The sequence below is a fragment of the Protopterus annectens genome, chromosome 17.part0 (assembly GCF_019279795.1).
Source record: "Protopterus annectens isolate FY-2018-M chromosome 17.part0, PAN1.0, whole genome shotgun sequence".
NCBI classification, from domain to species: Eukaryota; Metazoa; Chordata; order Ceratodontiformes; family Protopteridae; genus Protopterus; species Protopterus annectens.
The window spans coordinates 354,848,945-354,864,410 of NC_056751.1; the positions used below are offsets into that span (position 1 = coordinate 354,848,945).

Sequence of the window (15,466 nt, forward strand, 5' to 3'; positions counted from 1 at the left end):
CTTCCCTATAGTGGAAGAAGGAGAAATCTGCAGTAGTTCTATTGGCTTTGATGTCGTTTGTTTGGAACACTATATTGTTTAGTGCTTGTTTTCAACAGAACTTTGTGATGTGAAGTTGTTCTATCTCACTTTACTGATGGGTTCGGAGCCGATCCCTTGGCTCCAAGTCAGCCAATTGTAAAGCTCGAGGTCTTCAAATAGCTTGAAGCCAAGTCCCTATCCCATGATACACCTAGAGTTACCCCAGATCTAGTTCGCTGCTGCAACAAATCAGAGGTTCTGCATTAGCTCGGGCCAGTAAAACTGTTTTTTCTTACTTGTATTGATATTTAGATAGTGTTAGGTAGTTTTAAATAGTTTTAAATAGTTTTATAAAGCTCTTATAGCTTTTTGGTGTGTTTACCTGCATTGTATTCCCTTCCCTTAGTGTGCTTTGCTGATTACAAGAGTGTGTTTAGTCAGTGACCTTTTGTCACAATTTATACTAAATAGTTAGATAGTATGTAGTTATTTGCTGTGTGATGTGTTTAGCCTTAAATTTTTTTAGAAAAGGTTTGGATTTGATATTACTGTTGGAAGTGTTTGCAGTTGACAGTAATTTTGTAGGATATAGCTATTCTTTAGAATATCTTAGATAAGGTTTATTGTGTCTTATAGCAACTATCCTCTTTTTCATTGCATAGTCTGCTTATATTTTTTCATATTGTGTGTTTTAGACAGACCTTTTTCTGTCACTTTAATATTTACATTAGTATTACTCTGTGTGTGTGTGTGTGTGTGTGTGTGTGTGTGTGTGTGTGTGTGTGTGTGTGTGTGTGTGTGTGTGTGTGTGTGTGTGTGTGACTCAGCCTGATTTTATTTAAGGCTTTATTTATAATTACTGTTGAGAATTTTTTGTGGTGACAGTAATTTTCTCTTTAAGATTACAATGGCTGACCAAGAGAAGCATTCTAAGTCAGGTTTCAAAAAGTGCCCAAAATGTGGCCAATAGATGTCTGTAATAGACGTCCTTGTAAATTGTGTGCTGTCTAGGAGCCCTGCATTTACAGGTTAGCTGCTCTATATGCCATTCCTCCTCGTCCAGAGTCCTTCAGGAAAGGAAAAGAAAATTAATAGACAGAGGTTTGTTGAAACCATCCTTCCAAGAAGCTTTGAGCGACCAAGATGGATCCAGCAAGTCCTCAAAGTCTTCTAAGACTTCTGAATCAAAGAAATCAAAATCTTTGACTACTGCTCCACTGACATCGGAACCGACTGTCTTTTCTTTTCGGAGCCAGTTCCCAGTCTTGGAATCAGTATCCAAAACTCCTAAGAGTCCATTATTACAGTTGGTACCACCTTCGGTGCGCTCATCTCAATCCTCTGTCAGCCTTTCTGATCTGGATGTGGCTCGTGTGGTGCAGAAGCTGTTATTGGCACCAGCCTTGGCAAAAACTTTATCGGCTCCAACCCAAATGGCTTCGAAGCCGAAGACCCGTACACCAGCTCAAACTGTTCCTCCTCCGAGCCATGCTGGTCTTTCGGAGCCAGAGGAGTCGGACCTGTTCATTGTGGAATCCTCAGAGGCGACGCCTGCTCCAATGTCTCTGGCTCCATTCACTCTGACATCCTCAGTGCTGATCGAGGACTCTAGGAGCCGACACTTTCTCATCAGGTCCGGGGAGGATAGTCAGACCGACTCTGCCTCTCGGGGCTTCGGCTCAGATGAGCTTGGCTCCTACCTCTGGTTTGGAGCGCACTGCCCCGGTGCCGAGGGTATCAATGGTTTTACTTGGATCTGTCGGTTCCCTCGCATCAGAGCAGAGCTGCTTTCAATGCCATGAGGAGAGGCATGTCTCCTAAGACATCCTCAACCTCAGTTCTGGCTTCCTCCTCTCCTAAAGCGGCTCTGTGTGCTTCTGCCTCACACATCCTGACCAGGCGTAGAGACCCAGACCCTCAGGAAGTCCCATTGGGTGGCCCTTGCTCTTCCGAGACCTCACCAGAAGCTCCTACTGATGAGGTTCCCAGGAAGACTGTAAGAGGAAACATCTAGGCTCCCCCCAGGAGTCTCTAACATCTGATACTGACTTGGATGAGTCAGAAGGGTCCCCACGATCCCCCTCTGAAGGTATCTCATTCGCTGAGATACTTGAAATCCTGAGGCAGAGGGGTGAATGCCAGTCCAAAATCCATACTGAGGATGAGTTAGTTCTCTTGAAGGCTTTTGGGTCTCAGCCCTCCACCTCTTGGATGTCTCCGCCCTTCAATGAGCTGATGCAGCTGGTCTCACAAAGGGTGTGGAAGTCTCCAGATACTATGGAGCCTGTCCCTAGGAGGCCTAATAAGTTTATTTCTGCCCCCCCTTGATAAATCTTTCTTGACAAAAGGTGTGCCAGTTGATGCCATGGTGGTGGCGGCGGCAGTCACCAAAAAGGAAATGTCTGAAACTTCCTCATCTATCCATCCTCCTAACAAAGATTCTAAGATCATGGATAGATATGGGAAGTGCATGTTTAGTTCAGCGACTTTTGCTCTTCGTTTGCTCCACTATTTAACCCATTTTACCAGATTACAAAGAGATCTCTTTAAAGAGATAGGAGATACTCTTCAGGGTACAGTAGCTGCAGGAGCTACCGACAAAGTTGCCACCCAGCTTGCTTCCCGCAGTTCTGAGTAAACTCATCCATGCACCTTATTTCATATGCAGCTGATGGAACGAGTAGGGCAGCAGGTACAGGAGTTGCTCTTAGGAGACACTCCTGGATGCACTTGTGTTCCTTCGTGGAGCCCTTCAAGTCATCCTTCGTGAATACCCCCTTTGATGGCTCGTCCCTTTTCGAGCCTAAAGTGAAGGAAAACTTAAACAGGTGTGAGCAGGATGGAAAGACTCTGTCTGCCGTCGGGGTCCATTTTTCCACCCCTACCAGACCCTACCCTAAGGGTCAAAGGGGAGGTAAAATGTGGTTCCGAAAAGCCCAAGGAGCCTTTCAGGACAAACGTGGTAAACCCCCCTCTAGAGGCAGAGGAGGGGGCAATAATGGAAGATGCCACCCTCGCGGCAGAGGGGGTCCGCAACACCAGGGTGACAGAGATCACTTCTTTGGGAAGCCCTACCAGTGCTCCTGAAAGGAAGCCCGACTGTCCTGCTCTGGAGGCAGTCAAGGGTCGCTTATCTTTGTACCCAGATGCCTGGCTCAAAATAACAAAAGACAGCTGGGTACAAAATATCATTTTCAGAGGATAGTTCATCCCATTCACCACACCCCCTCCACCCATAAGAAAAATCCCAGATGTTCCACACAGTTACAGGGAACAAGCAACAATAGAGGTCCAAACATTGCTAAGAAAAAGAGTCATCCAACCAGTCCCAGCAGACCAGATAGGATCCGGAACTTACTCAAGATTCCTTTTAGTTCCAAAAAAGACGGGGGAACTGGAGACCCATATTGGACATCAGCAGACTGAACAAATCTGTAAAGAAAGAGAAGTTCCAGATGGTCAGGCTTCAGTCTATACTTCCCTTCTTAGGGAAAGACAATTGGATGTGCTCAATAGAGCTCAAGGATGCGTACTACCGATAAAAATGGCCAGGCTATCCAGGGATCATCTGCGCTTCCAGCTGGGAGCCAATCATTACCAGTTTTGAGCCCTGCCCTTTGGCCTCACTACACTCCCCAGAGTGTTCACCAAATGCATGGCAGTGGTCACGGCTCACCTGAGGCATTTAGGATTCCAGGTGTTTCCATACCTAGACGATTGGCTCCTTACCGCCACCACTAGGCATCAACTCATTCAGGACAGGGAGTCCAAGCTGTCACTCTGCAATCAACTGGGTTTTCAATCAACTCAGAAAAATCTGCCTTGTTGCCATGGCAGCATATCATTTTTATCGGAGCAGAACTGGACACCACCACCACCACAGTAAGACTTCCAATAGAATGAATCTTTCTTCTCCATCAGCATGTCAGTGTTCTGATATCCAAAGACAAAGCACCAGAATCAGAAGTTCTGAAATTGTTAGGCCTGATGGCAGCAGCAGTTCTAGCCATACCACTAGGTCATTTGCACATGTGGATAGTACAATGGCTGTTGTTCACTCAATGGTCTTACCAAGAGCTTCCCATGTCTCACATGATAATAATAACGAATTCCTGCCAAAAGGATCTTCAGTGGTGGTTGACTTCACTTCATGTTATGATAGGAAGCCCATTTGTGCTACCCCCTCCAGTGGCCACAGTGATCATGGACGCGTCCCTGATAGGGTGGGGGGGCATTTTCAGGGAAAGACAGCCCAAGACACATGGACCGATCAAGAGACACATCTGCATATCAATGTCCTAGAGATAAGAGCAGTACTTTTGGCATTACAGTACTTTCAGGACTCTCTTCCTCTGGGTAAGACTGCGATTCAGACAGACAACATGCCAGTGGTCTGGTATTTGAACAAACAAGTTGGAACCAGGTCTTACCCCCTTTGTCGTGAGGCTCTCAGAGTATGGCAGTGGGCTATTTCCATCCAGCGCTTTCAGTTGGCAACATACATCCCGGGGAAATCCAACATGATAGCAGACAAGTTGAGCAGAGCAATCTTGTTACCCCACGAGTGGTCCCTCAAGATGGAAATAGCAGACAGGATATTCCGCAGGTGGGGCCGGCCTTGCTGTGACCTTTTTGCCAGTCACATGAACATAAAATGCAGAAGCTACATTGCCCTGATTCCCCGTCCGGAAGAAGCCCCAAGGGACACATTTGTACTTGATTGGCCGCCGGGTCTCCTCTATGCATTTCCACCAATCCCGTTGATACCCAAGGTTCTACAGAACGCAAAAACCCTGGGAAGGACCATCATTTTAATAGCCCCACATTGGCCTTGTCAGAGTTGGTTTCCATTTGGTTTCCCTTCCTTCGACTTCATCTTTTTGAAGACCCTTGGATTCTGGACCCAGTTCTGGACCTTCTGATGCACTCAAGGGAAATTCATCCCTCTCTGAAGTCCCTGAAGCTGACAGCTTGGCTGCTCCGATTCCCATCATAGCCAGGTTCCATAACCTTTCCAGTGAGATGAAGCAAATTCTCTTATCATCTCATAAATCTTCTACATGGAAGCTATATCTTAGCAAATGGAAAAACTTTCTATATGGGCCTGTAAACACAATATTGATCCTTACCAAGCCCCTATGGCCTCCATTTTAGAGTTCTTGACTATGATTTTCAGCAATGGAGCTGCAGCAGCAACAGTTCATGTTCAGTTTGCTGCCATTTCTAATTTTCATCTTGGATTTGAAGGATTGAATATTATGTCACACAAATTATCCATTGACTTTCTCAAAGGGACCTTTTATAATAGACCACCTGTGAAATCTCCCTATTCTCCATGGACTCGAAATTTTATGCTTTCACGCATAATTCTTCCACCATTTGAACCAGCTTCCTCATGTGACCTCAACATTTTTGTCATGGAAAGCCATCTTTTTAGTAGCTATTACTTCTGCCCGCAGAGTGTCAGAGCTTCAGGCTTTATCCAGCAAACCTCCTTATTTGATATTCCATGCTGACAGTCTCACTTAGAACAAACCCCTCTTTCTTGCCCAAAGTTTGCACTGAAACTAATCTCAACCAAATTATTGATTTTCCAGTCTTCTTCCCCAACCATTCAAACAATTTAGAGTACATGCTGCACAAACTTGATGTTCACAGACAGCTCAGATTTTAGTTGAATAGAACAAAAGATTTCAGAAAATCAGACCAGCTTTTTGTTTCATTTTTGGACTCCAGGAAAGGTAGACCAGTGGCTAAAACAACTCTTTCTAAATGGTTATCTGATTGTATTTCTTTTGCTTATTCAGCTAATAACATGCCTTTACAGCATAAAATGACCATCTACATCCTCTGCCTTTTCTGCCAAACTTCCTATTGATAACATTTGCGCAGCAGCCACTTGGTCAAAACCTCATACCTTTATCACTCATTACAAAGATGACAGGACCTCCAGGGACAGGGCCTCCTTTGGATCACCAGTCCTGAGAAATATACTCCCGTGAGCCACCCAAGATTGATGGTGCTTGGGATACTACCCATCAGTAAAGAATGAATGGCGAGATAGAACAACTTCACATAAAGAAGTTATGCACTTACCATAACGTTCCATGTGAGTTGTTCATCCCGCCTTCATTCTTACGTCCCTCCCTCCTCCCACCTCCTGGGCTGTTAGATGACCGAGATGCTGGATCCATCCTGGTTGCTCAATCCTTCTATACCTTCTCTTGGGAGTGAAAGAATGACATATGATATTGTTATACACAGCAAACAAGATCTGGGGTAACTCTAGGTGCATCATAGGGCAGGGACTTGGCCTCGAGCTATTTGAAGACCTCAAGCTTTACAATTGGCCAACTCGGAGCCAAGGGATCGGCTCCGAGCCCATCAGTAAGGAATGAAGGTGAGATGAACAACTCACATGGGACATTATGGTAAGTACATAACTTCTTTTTTATTTAAATAGTTCACCCATGCATGCATTTTCTGCACTTCGTTGCTGCAAACAGATGTTTTTTCATACCTTTCTACTGCTGGGCTCTGCTTCAAAATAACAAATCAGATAACAGCAGTGGATATTTACCTGAGTGCAGCAAAATAAAAGTAGACAATGATGAACACCAAAAAGGCAAAACTGCAAAAATACAAAAATATTCAAACAACTGCTGGCTTCGTAGAGAACAGAAGCATATTTACTGTACATAAAATCAAACTAATAACACTTGTAGGTTAATGCAAACAAAGCTGGCACACACAATGGGAGTGAGTCAGAGCTTTATTGAAAGTTGCTGTGCTGCACTTCTTGGCATTCAGGGTAAATCCATATTTGGCAAACCAGGTGGTAGTCTGATCCAGTCCATGTTGGAAAATAAGGACATTATTGGTAAAGACAACAAATGCACATCATTTGCTGTCATCCACAAAGCCAATTATCTAAAGATTTTGCATGCCTGATTTCACTTATAAGAAGCAGATGCTAAATAAGATGAGACTCAAGACGGAGCTGTATGGAAGATCACTAATGACATCTGTCCAGCTTCATATTATATCTCATACCTTTACAAAGCAAGTTTTTTTTTGTAAAGTTAGTTTGCTATTCAGTAGATAAACTAAGGGCTGATAAGCAGACTGTAGTTTGTGTATAATTCTCGTATGAGAAGTGATGACAAGGGCCCACTAAGGCCCTTTCAAGCTCAAAGTATATAATGTAGACAGTCTGTCTGTTCTCTAGGTTGAATAGATATGGCCCACTTTTACTAAATCCAGTTTGATAAGGCTTTAGAGGTCAACTATGTCGCTGATATTTAGTTCTTTGAGAGTACGTTCTATGGCATTACACCTACTTCTAGTAAAACTAGTAGGCTTGTAGTGGTCAGGGTTTAGCACTGAATCATCCTTGTGAAGAGGCATTGCTGTAGCTGTCCTCCAAACTTCAGGTACATAGCAAGTGGAAAAACTAAAGTTGAAGGGATTGACAAAGGTCAACTGAAGGTGCACTTCATATTAATACTTGTTTCATATGCTTAATGAAGAGAAACGCATTTTGTAAATAAATTAATATAGGGTGTATGTCTTTGTACATGAGATATTTTATATATATATTCACTGACGTACTGAATTTTGCAAATTTCTCTATTGTTGCTTTGATAATAAAACTTTAATTTGAATTATTTCAGATTCATTTTGCTTCAATCTGTAGGCAGTGTGATATATTTCTTACACTCAGTGGGCTTGATATCTTGTTTTTGTTTGTTTATCTTTTCTTGTCTGTGAGATTTTGAGATTTTGATTTGTTTCTTCTTTTTTGTCTATTATTTATTTCCAGCAAAAACAGATAGAGGTTGAAAGAGTTAGCAAGTGGCTGAAGATGATGAAGAAATGGGATTCATACAAAAACAGTGAAAAGGTAGCACTCCTATAATTAAGTCATTATATAGACATTTTTTTTTCAGTACAAAAGGCAGTCATAAATCTGAAATGTTTTTAGAAAGAAACAACTCCTTTCCTAGGCTTAACATCACTGTACTGTATATGTTCAGAATGAGATAGTTTATAATGAAGTCTACCATATTGAAGATTGCTCAAAGTTTAAGTCACTTAGAGGGCTTCTGATCACTTTATTATCAACATTAAGGCTCACTTTTAAAATTGCTCTTGTGTTGTAATTTACAAACCCGTTTGCAATGTAGTACCTTGATTTTCTACTGTATTTATTAACTGTATTTAGTTTATTTGACATTTGTTGACCGGGTTTGTCTGGCTGGGCAGATGCCCATTTTCAGCAGAGACCTGAGGAGAAAAGCTCCAAAAAGGTAGATAATATACAGTTAATTGTAACAGTGGTCACTATGTAGTAGAACAGTGATCTCATACAGATTATAGCACATGCATAAAACAGTAATCTAATACAGATTATAACACATACAATAGTTACATTAAAAATAATAAGATACTGTGTAACAGAAAGGACATTGTAGTTGCATGTTGTACATAGATATAAGGGATCATTCTACATATGTAAGGTATCCTCATTATACATAGTCACAGTTACAGTGATTACATTATGTAGCCACTGGAATGCTCATATGTTTTTAGTGAAACATCTAAACATTGAGTGAGAGCACATGAGGTGTATTATGGGGCATCTTACCCACAGATCTTACTGACCATGATTCGGAGTCACTGTCTATGAATCAAACTACTGACTCGTAAAGTAGAGTGTATGCCAACTGGCAAGAATGTTACATAGCACAGCTGTACTGTACACTGTTCATTTCAGTAACAAATAAATGAGCGGCACAGTGGTGCAGAGTTTGCATGTTCTCCCTGTGTTTGCGTGGGTTTCCTCTGGGTACTCCGGTTTCCTCCCACATTCCAAAGACATGCATCTGGAGCATTTCTCCCCGGGCCTCCGCTGAAAACAGGCTCTGTGGAACCTAGTCGGACATTCCCGGTCAACAAATGTTAAATAAATAAAATAAAATAAAATAAATAAACAGTAAATGCTCCTATTTCTTCCACAACTGCCAAATATAAACCTACATAAAGCACACAGCATGGCAGTTCTTAGTACTCTTACAAAGAGTACCAGTATATTCTGGAATATTTTGCTTCTTTTAAGCCATTACTAACGTTGCTGTACTTAACTATATATTATTATGTATCATGCTTAATATGCTAAATAGCTTTCTTATAAGCTTGAGTACCTGCACCTGGGTGGTCTTTTTTTTTTACAATGCAATGTCTGCATATTTTAGAAGTTGCCTATGGTCAAGCACCAATGCCAGATATTTTCAGCCTTATGTTTGTAAGTAGTGAATATAGTAACAGAGATATAACAACTGGAATTGAGATCTTCAGAAAAGGTTAGGAGCAAACTACATAGAAAAAATGGGAATTCTGGGAACAGTACATATAAGGGAGGAATGAGGTTCAAAAGGCAGCAGGACTTAAATCAGCTATGTAATGTTTCAGTGAGAAAGATTGGGTAGATTATAAGTGATGTATAATGTTTGCAACTGGGAGTGTGTCAGTATGGTTTGTGATGTAAAATACTTGCAACTAGGATTGTGTCGGTGTAGTTTGTTTTCATTTATGTGAATGTATGATTGCCTATGTAGTAAGTGATGGCTTAATAAACATGTTTCTTGTTTTAAAAAATGGAAGGAATTGAATAATTTATGTAATATTGTTTAGGTTATATGATATATAGCAATATTTCTGAAATATAATGTTTATGTTAATATAGTTTAATTACTTTTATATGAATGCAAATTTGTCTATGTCACAAGTGATAATTCAGTAAAGGTGTTTGAAAAAAAAGATCATTTAGATTAATGTCTTTTAATGTATTCTTGACCGTCTTGGATAGGTTCTCAACTGCATATATATATATTTTGCATTGATCAGAATTTAACTCTTTTTATGAAAAACATGTATTTGGAAACATCTGTGCACCTTTAACAGTCAATACCATGAAATAACATGCTAGCTGCATATTTTTTATTTTATTTTATTTGATAACTAGGTGAGTGAAGTGTCCTGTAGACCATTATCAGCCATCAATAGGTTAAAACATACAGAGAACAGGACAGAAATAGACACTAAATATGTCAGAAGATACTTTCCAAATGATCTTAAACGTAAGTGAGCGTGTTCCCACAGTTCTTTTTAGATGCTTGCAGAGATCAGATCTTGATCCTTGTTACTTTTAGTGGAATCCCTTTGTTTATGCACTAAATGTGTAATAGATAGCCAGCTAGGACTCCAGTTGCATTTGTGAACTCTCGTTGAGAGAAACATAATGTTGACAGGTGCCAGAAGATTGAAAAGTTCAGTACAATTAATCAAAGATGAAACAGGGAAGAACTGTTGTTTTACTTTGCCACCAAGAAAATGGCAGCATTAGACATGTGATAGCATGGAAAAAGCTAAGGATTCTCCTGTCAGCCCTGGCATTAGTCAGATAACCATTGTAAGGGTAAACACTAAAATAGCACATCAAGGCTTGAACCTCGCTAAGGTAAATCTGGTATTCAGGCTAGGGTTGCCACCTTTTCAAATGGCCAAAGTGGGACATTTTTGTTACAAACATCAGATTTTACAGGCCGACGCATACCCATGGCCAGTACAAAGGAAAGAACTTAACTTTTTTGCCTAAATAAAAAATGTGTTCTTGTAGCATTTTAGTTGCTTATTCTGTTTCTTATAACATTTAGGTATTTCAGATACAGAATAACTGTTTTATGCAGCTATTACATAAAATATAGGAAATAATTTTGTCCTAAAATCTCAGGACATTTGCTATTTTTACAATTTTTTGTCAGGACACAACTGCCCAAAGAGGGACTGTCCCGCCCAAAGTGGGACAGGTGGCAACCCTAATTCAGGCAGCTCCCTGAATCATGCAGATGTGCTTACCCTAGACTAGCAATAACTTAAATTGTATTGGTCATGATCATTAGCATCTTTGTGGTACAGTTAATTAATTTCATTTCTTGCTATACACCTCATGTTAAAGTTGCATGTGAAGGTTATTTTATGTTGTTTGATGTTTTAAGTTCACTGTTTTCTGAGTTATTCTCTATAATCACACCAACAAAATAATATCATAGTAAGTGTTGGGTAATTGTTTGCATACTACTGCCAAGAGCATTATGGGTACAGAAACAACTTACCTCTTCAGAGGAGCAGCTTCTTGTTTACATCGTGGTTTCACCACTACATAATCAGGTATTCATTTTCAGTGCGATGTGCTCCATCTGCAAGACTTAACTTGACAACTTGTGTTTCTGTGAAGTAAGAAATTATTACTGATACACTTAGAAGGGAAGTTCAGTATCTTACATATGAATGTAGATGGTGAAACATTATAGGTTTAGTCTTATATGATGTCTTTGCATTATGTATTCAGTCTTACATGATGTCATGGCAGGGATTTTCAACTCTGATAAAAAAAATTTAGTGGAATCTCCCTATCACCAAAATAAAATACAATAACATCCCCCTTTTCATGAAAAATTGCATCATTTAGTACTGTATATGGTAAGAAGCTTACATGCATCTCCAAAGGTTTGTTGCTTTCACTTGCTTCAGAACACGACAATGCACTTTGAGCTTAAATTAGTCGTCACTGTGAGATGAATATGAAGAATCTTTGTGAGGTAGACCATCAGATTCCATACTGTGAGTATATCTCAGTGATCTCTTATGAAAAGGTCCATCTTTGGTAGTGGTATGACTGCTGCTACTAGGCAAAAGGCAGCTTGGCATTTAAAGTTTTTCCATGCTACTATCCCCTCCCTTTTTACCTGCATTGCTCGGTGTAAACACCTTCCACTCCAAATCTGTTTTGCCACAATGAAAGAAGCAATCACATCTGAGAGTGCTCCCAGTCTACTTAAGTTACCTCTATTGCATTACAGAACAAAGCATGTACATAGTTTATTTCTAACCATTGTTTTTTTGGCAGTTTTTAGTTGATTTGCCCTCACCCTGAGCATTGATCAAAGAAATTGCTAGTGCAGATCAAAAACAGCAGCTGTCCCCAGTACAAGCTGTTGGGGGGGGGGGTTCACTCAACACTGCTTTAGAGATACACAGTCATTCCCTCTAATTCAATATATTGTGATCCTTTTTCTTGAATGGCTGGGCACAATTGCATCATCTGTAGTCATTTAACAGCTGTGCTGGGCATCGCACCTGCTTAAATGATTTTCATACAACAGTATATGTGTGGTAGGAACTGAAGCATAGCACAGCATTGTTCCTTGCTGCAGTTTCTGAAAGGTGTTTCAGACAGTGAAAGATTTGTTTAATAGGTCTTAGCAATGATGACATGTGCTGTATTTTTCTGTCCTCATGCTGGAGGACATTTTTTTCCTGATTGACATGGGTACCAGTTGTGATTTTGCTGAGCATGCCAGGTGACCTAGCTACAACTCAGGCCTAGGTGTTTCATTATCTTTCTTACAGAACACCTTTGGTGTAGTTTCGGGTTTTCAATATTTTTTTAGGCTTGTTAGTTTGGTAATAATAATTCATCTGCATGTCTATGCAGTTAATTCTTTTAGCTATGTCTGTCTAACTAGGGCAAGTGTTATGACTTTACATTCATGATTGTAAAAGAAAAACAGAGTTTTTGTTAAATTGAAGACTGATGCCCTTATCTGCTGCTCTTGATTGTGCAGACATGCTTGTCAGGTGAATTTTCTTTGCTTTTTTTTTTTTTTTTTGTTTGCTCTTTATGTATTTATTTGCATTTGTTTTCCGGGATAGTCCATTGAACCTGGGAGTGCCCATTTTCAGTGAAGTCCCGGGAGAAAAGCTCCACATATGACATATACATTGATGAGATAAAGTTACATAATGATTGTTAACAGATTCAAGTTACTAGTAAGCAACAATATACAAAATATAAAAATAATGATTTACATCCAGGTGCAATATATACATGTTGATATACAATTATAATTAGGTTTTTTTTCTTTAAATTTCATCTTCTAGCTGAGGATGCATAAAACTGAGAGGGAGAAGAGTTAAGTGAAGATAGATATTTCAAAGTGTTAAAGTTGTTAGAAGAGGTTTCTAGTTTCATGTAATGCTGGAAGAATTATTTGAGCATGTACAGAACCATAGTTTGGAGAGGTATTCTTGCAGAGTCTTCTTGAAATTGTTGTGGTTAGAAGTGGTTCTGTTTGCAGTGGGTAAGGAATTCCACTCCATGGCTATAGCAACAGAGTAAAGAGCTCGGCCAGCTGTAAGGTTGGGTAATTCTACCTTTCAAAGGCATTTATTTTCTGATCTGAGAAATCTAGCGGGGTTGTAGGGGGACATTAGTGAGATTAGGAACGGGCAATCTTCTGGTTTAGTTATGATTTTATATGCAGTGGTAAGTCAGGAAGTGAAGTAGTTTGAGCCAATTGAGTTTTTGAAGGGATATACAGTGATCAGAGGTATGTGTAGCATTGTTGGCAAACTTTGCTACTTTAGTGTAACAGAAACGCACACACACCCGAACAGGGACGCCATAATGAGGCACACGCACAAACACGTAATGTAATAGAACATGTGTTTGGGCTGCTCAAGTCACGGTTCCAGTGTCTGGACACATCTGGTGGAGTCTTGCAGTACTCACCAACTACATGTACCCAAATTGTCATGGTATGTGCTATGCTACATAATATGATCTTGCGAAAACAGCTGCAGCAGGACCAGCATAGGGCCGGGCCAAACAGCCCCCCACCATTGCCAAGGCCATCACAGGCAGAGCGTGACTCGGAGGAGGAACAACCTGAGCCTGCCCCAGTAGGCAGAAGGAGGCGTGCCCAGTATGCCCTGACCTTGGCAAAGAGGCAACGCATAGCACATACACTGGCTCAGTAGGAACCCTGGGAATGTTATCCCTCTCTGACTCACTCATATAATAACAGGGATGCCTAAAATGACATAACCTGCTCTCAGACATGTACAGGGAGTGTAGCATGTGCATCCGACAGAGGCAGCCCTGCAGCACCACCTGAGGCATGAATGCCATGTGTTAAGCAATGTAACACCATGTAGTATATGCAAACTTGATGACCCTGACTAACATCCTACCCTCACCAAGCATGATGCCACAATATGACGATGAGATGATCAATTGCAATAACTGGCTGAAGTATTGCAGTTAGTCAAAGAGGATCCAATGTGTGGCAGCCTGGGATGACATGCTGAGCATGACATGATGCTCCACCTGCTAGGGGTGGCGTGCACCTATCAGTCCAGGCCTTATGGATACTGGCAAAGGCTGCTGTTACCCACAATGTGCCCTGAATAGGTAAGGCTCAAAACACAAACCCACCTTCATAGGTATCACAAGGGATAAGAACCTAGATGTAATGCTACCCAATGCCAGAAGTCTAAACAGCAAGATGCATGCAGTCTAAACTCCCCCAGTATGGAGAATGTTGATATCTGTCCTGTAATAGAAAACTGGGTCAAGGCTCACAACAGCACCGTAACACTACCAGGTTACACCTCATACTGTGCTGTACAGCCTCAAAACATGGAACAAGCTACAAAAGGAGGGTGACTAGCAATAATTGTCAAGGATAACCACACCCCCATGTTGGTACCACAACAAGAAGCAGCATGGACTAGCCATGGTCAAGTAACAGTGGCTAAAACTGCCTCCGAGTTTATAGCCTGCTACATTCTACCATCCTAACACCAGGAACTGCACCTGGCCTATGTTGGAATACATGAATATATCAAGCCCTCCAAACCACATTATATTGTGTGACTGAAAATACCCAGACATAGACTGGGAGCATTATACTAGCTCCAACACTGAAGGACAAAAGTTCCTAGAATCCATAAACCAAAATGCCCAGGAACAACATACCACTCCCACAAGAGGGGTAAGCATACTGGATGTGATAATCAGCAACATGGGTACTAGATGGCAAGATGAGAAGTGTATCCCTCACTGGTAAGACCAGACCATAGAGTAATCACACTGGATATACACATCCTGACCACAGTCCCTGGCCAGAAAACCACAGTGAAAAACATGTGTAAAGCAAAAGTTGCACTCCTCCAAACTGATGTGGAATCCATTAAAGGCCCTGTGCAGGTGCAAAATATGGGCCACACCTCAGAACCTGTTATACAGGCATTCCATGAACACTGCCAGGAATGCTTGGATTATGCAATCCCAAATAAAACCAAGACACAATGCCATACATGCAGGCATTTGCCATGGTGGACTCCAGCCATTACCAAACCATGCAAGAGAATGAGGAAGCTACTACATGATAGAGCAAACATAAAAAGGGAAGTAATCACTGATCAGTAGTATGGCAATAAAATATGTCCACACATATAATCCACTAAGGCCGGCTACAACAAGTTGAATCTGTGAATCTTAAGGCAATGTTACACCTGCCCCAAGTACACAGACAACCCT

General features: G+C 41.1%; 1 protein-coding gene across 1 annotated transcript in view; it reads left to right on the plus strand.

Annotated features, from left to right (window-relative positions):
• LOC122791697 overlaps positions 1-15,466 on the plus strand; it is a 1,032,604-nt gene that overhangs the window by 100,580 nt on the left and 916,558 nt on the right. The window contains exon 4 of the mRNA XM_044059589.1: positions 7,844-7,924. Coding sequence (XP_043915524.1) covers positions 7,844-7,924 — 81 coding nt within the window. The remainder of the gene's footprint in view (positions 1-7,843; positions 7,925-15,466) is intronic.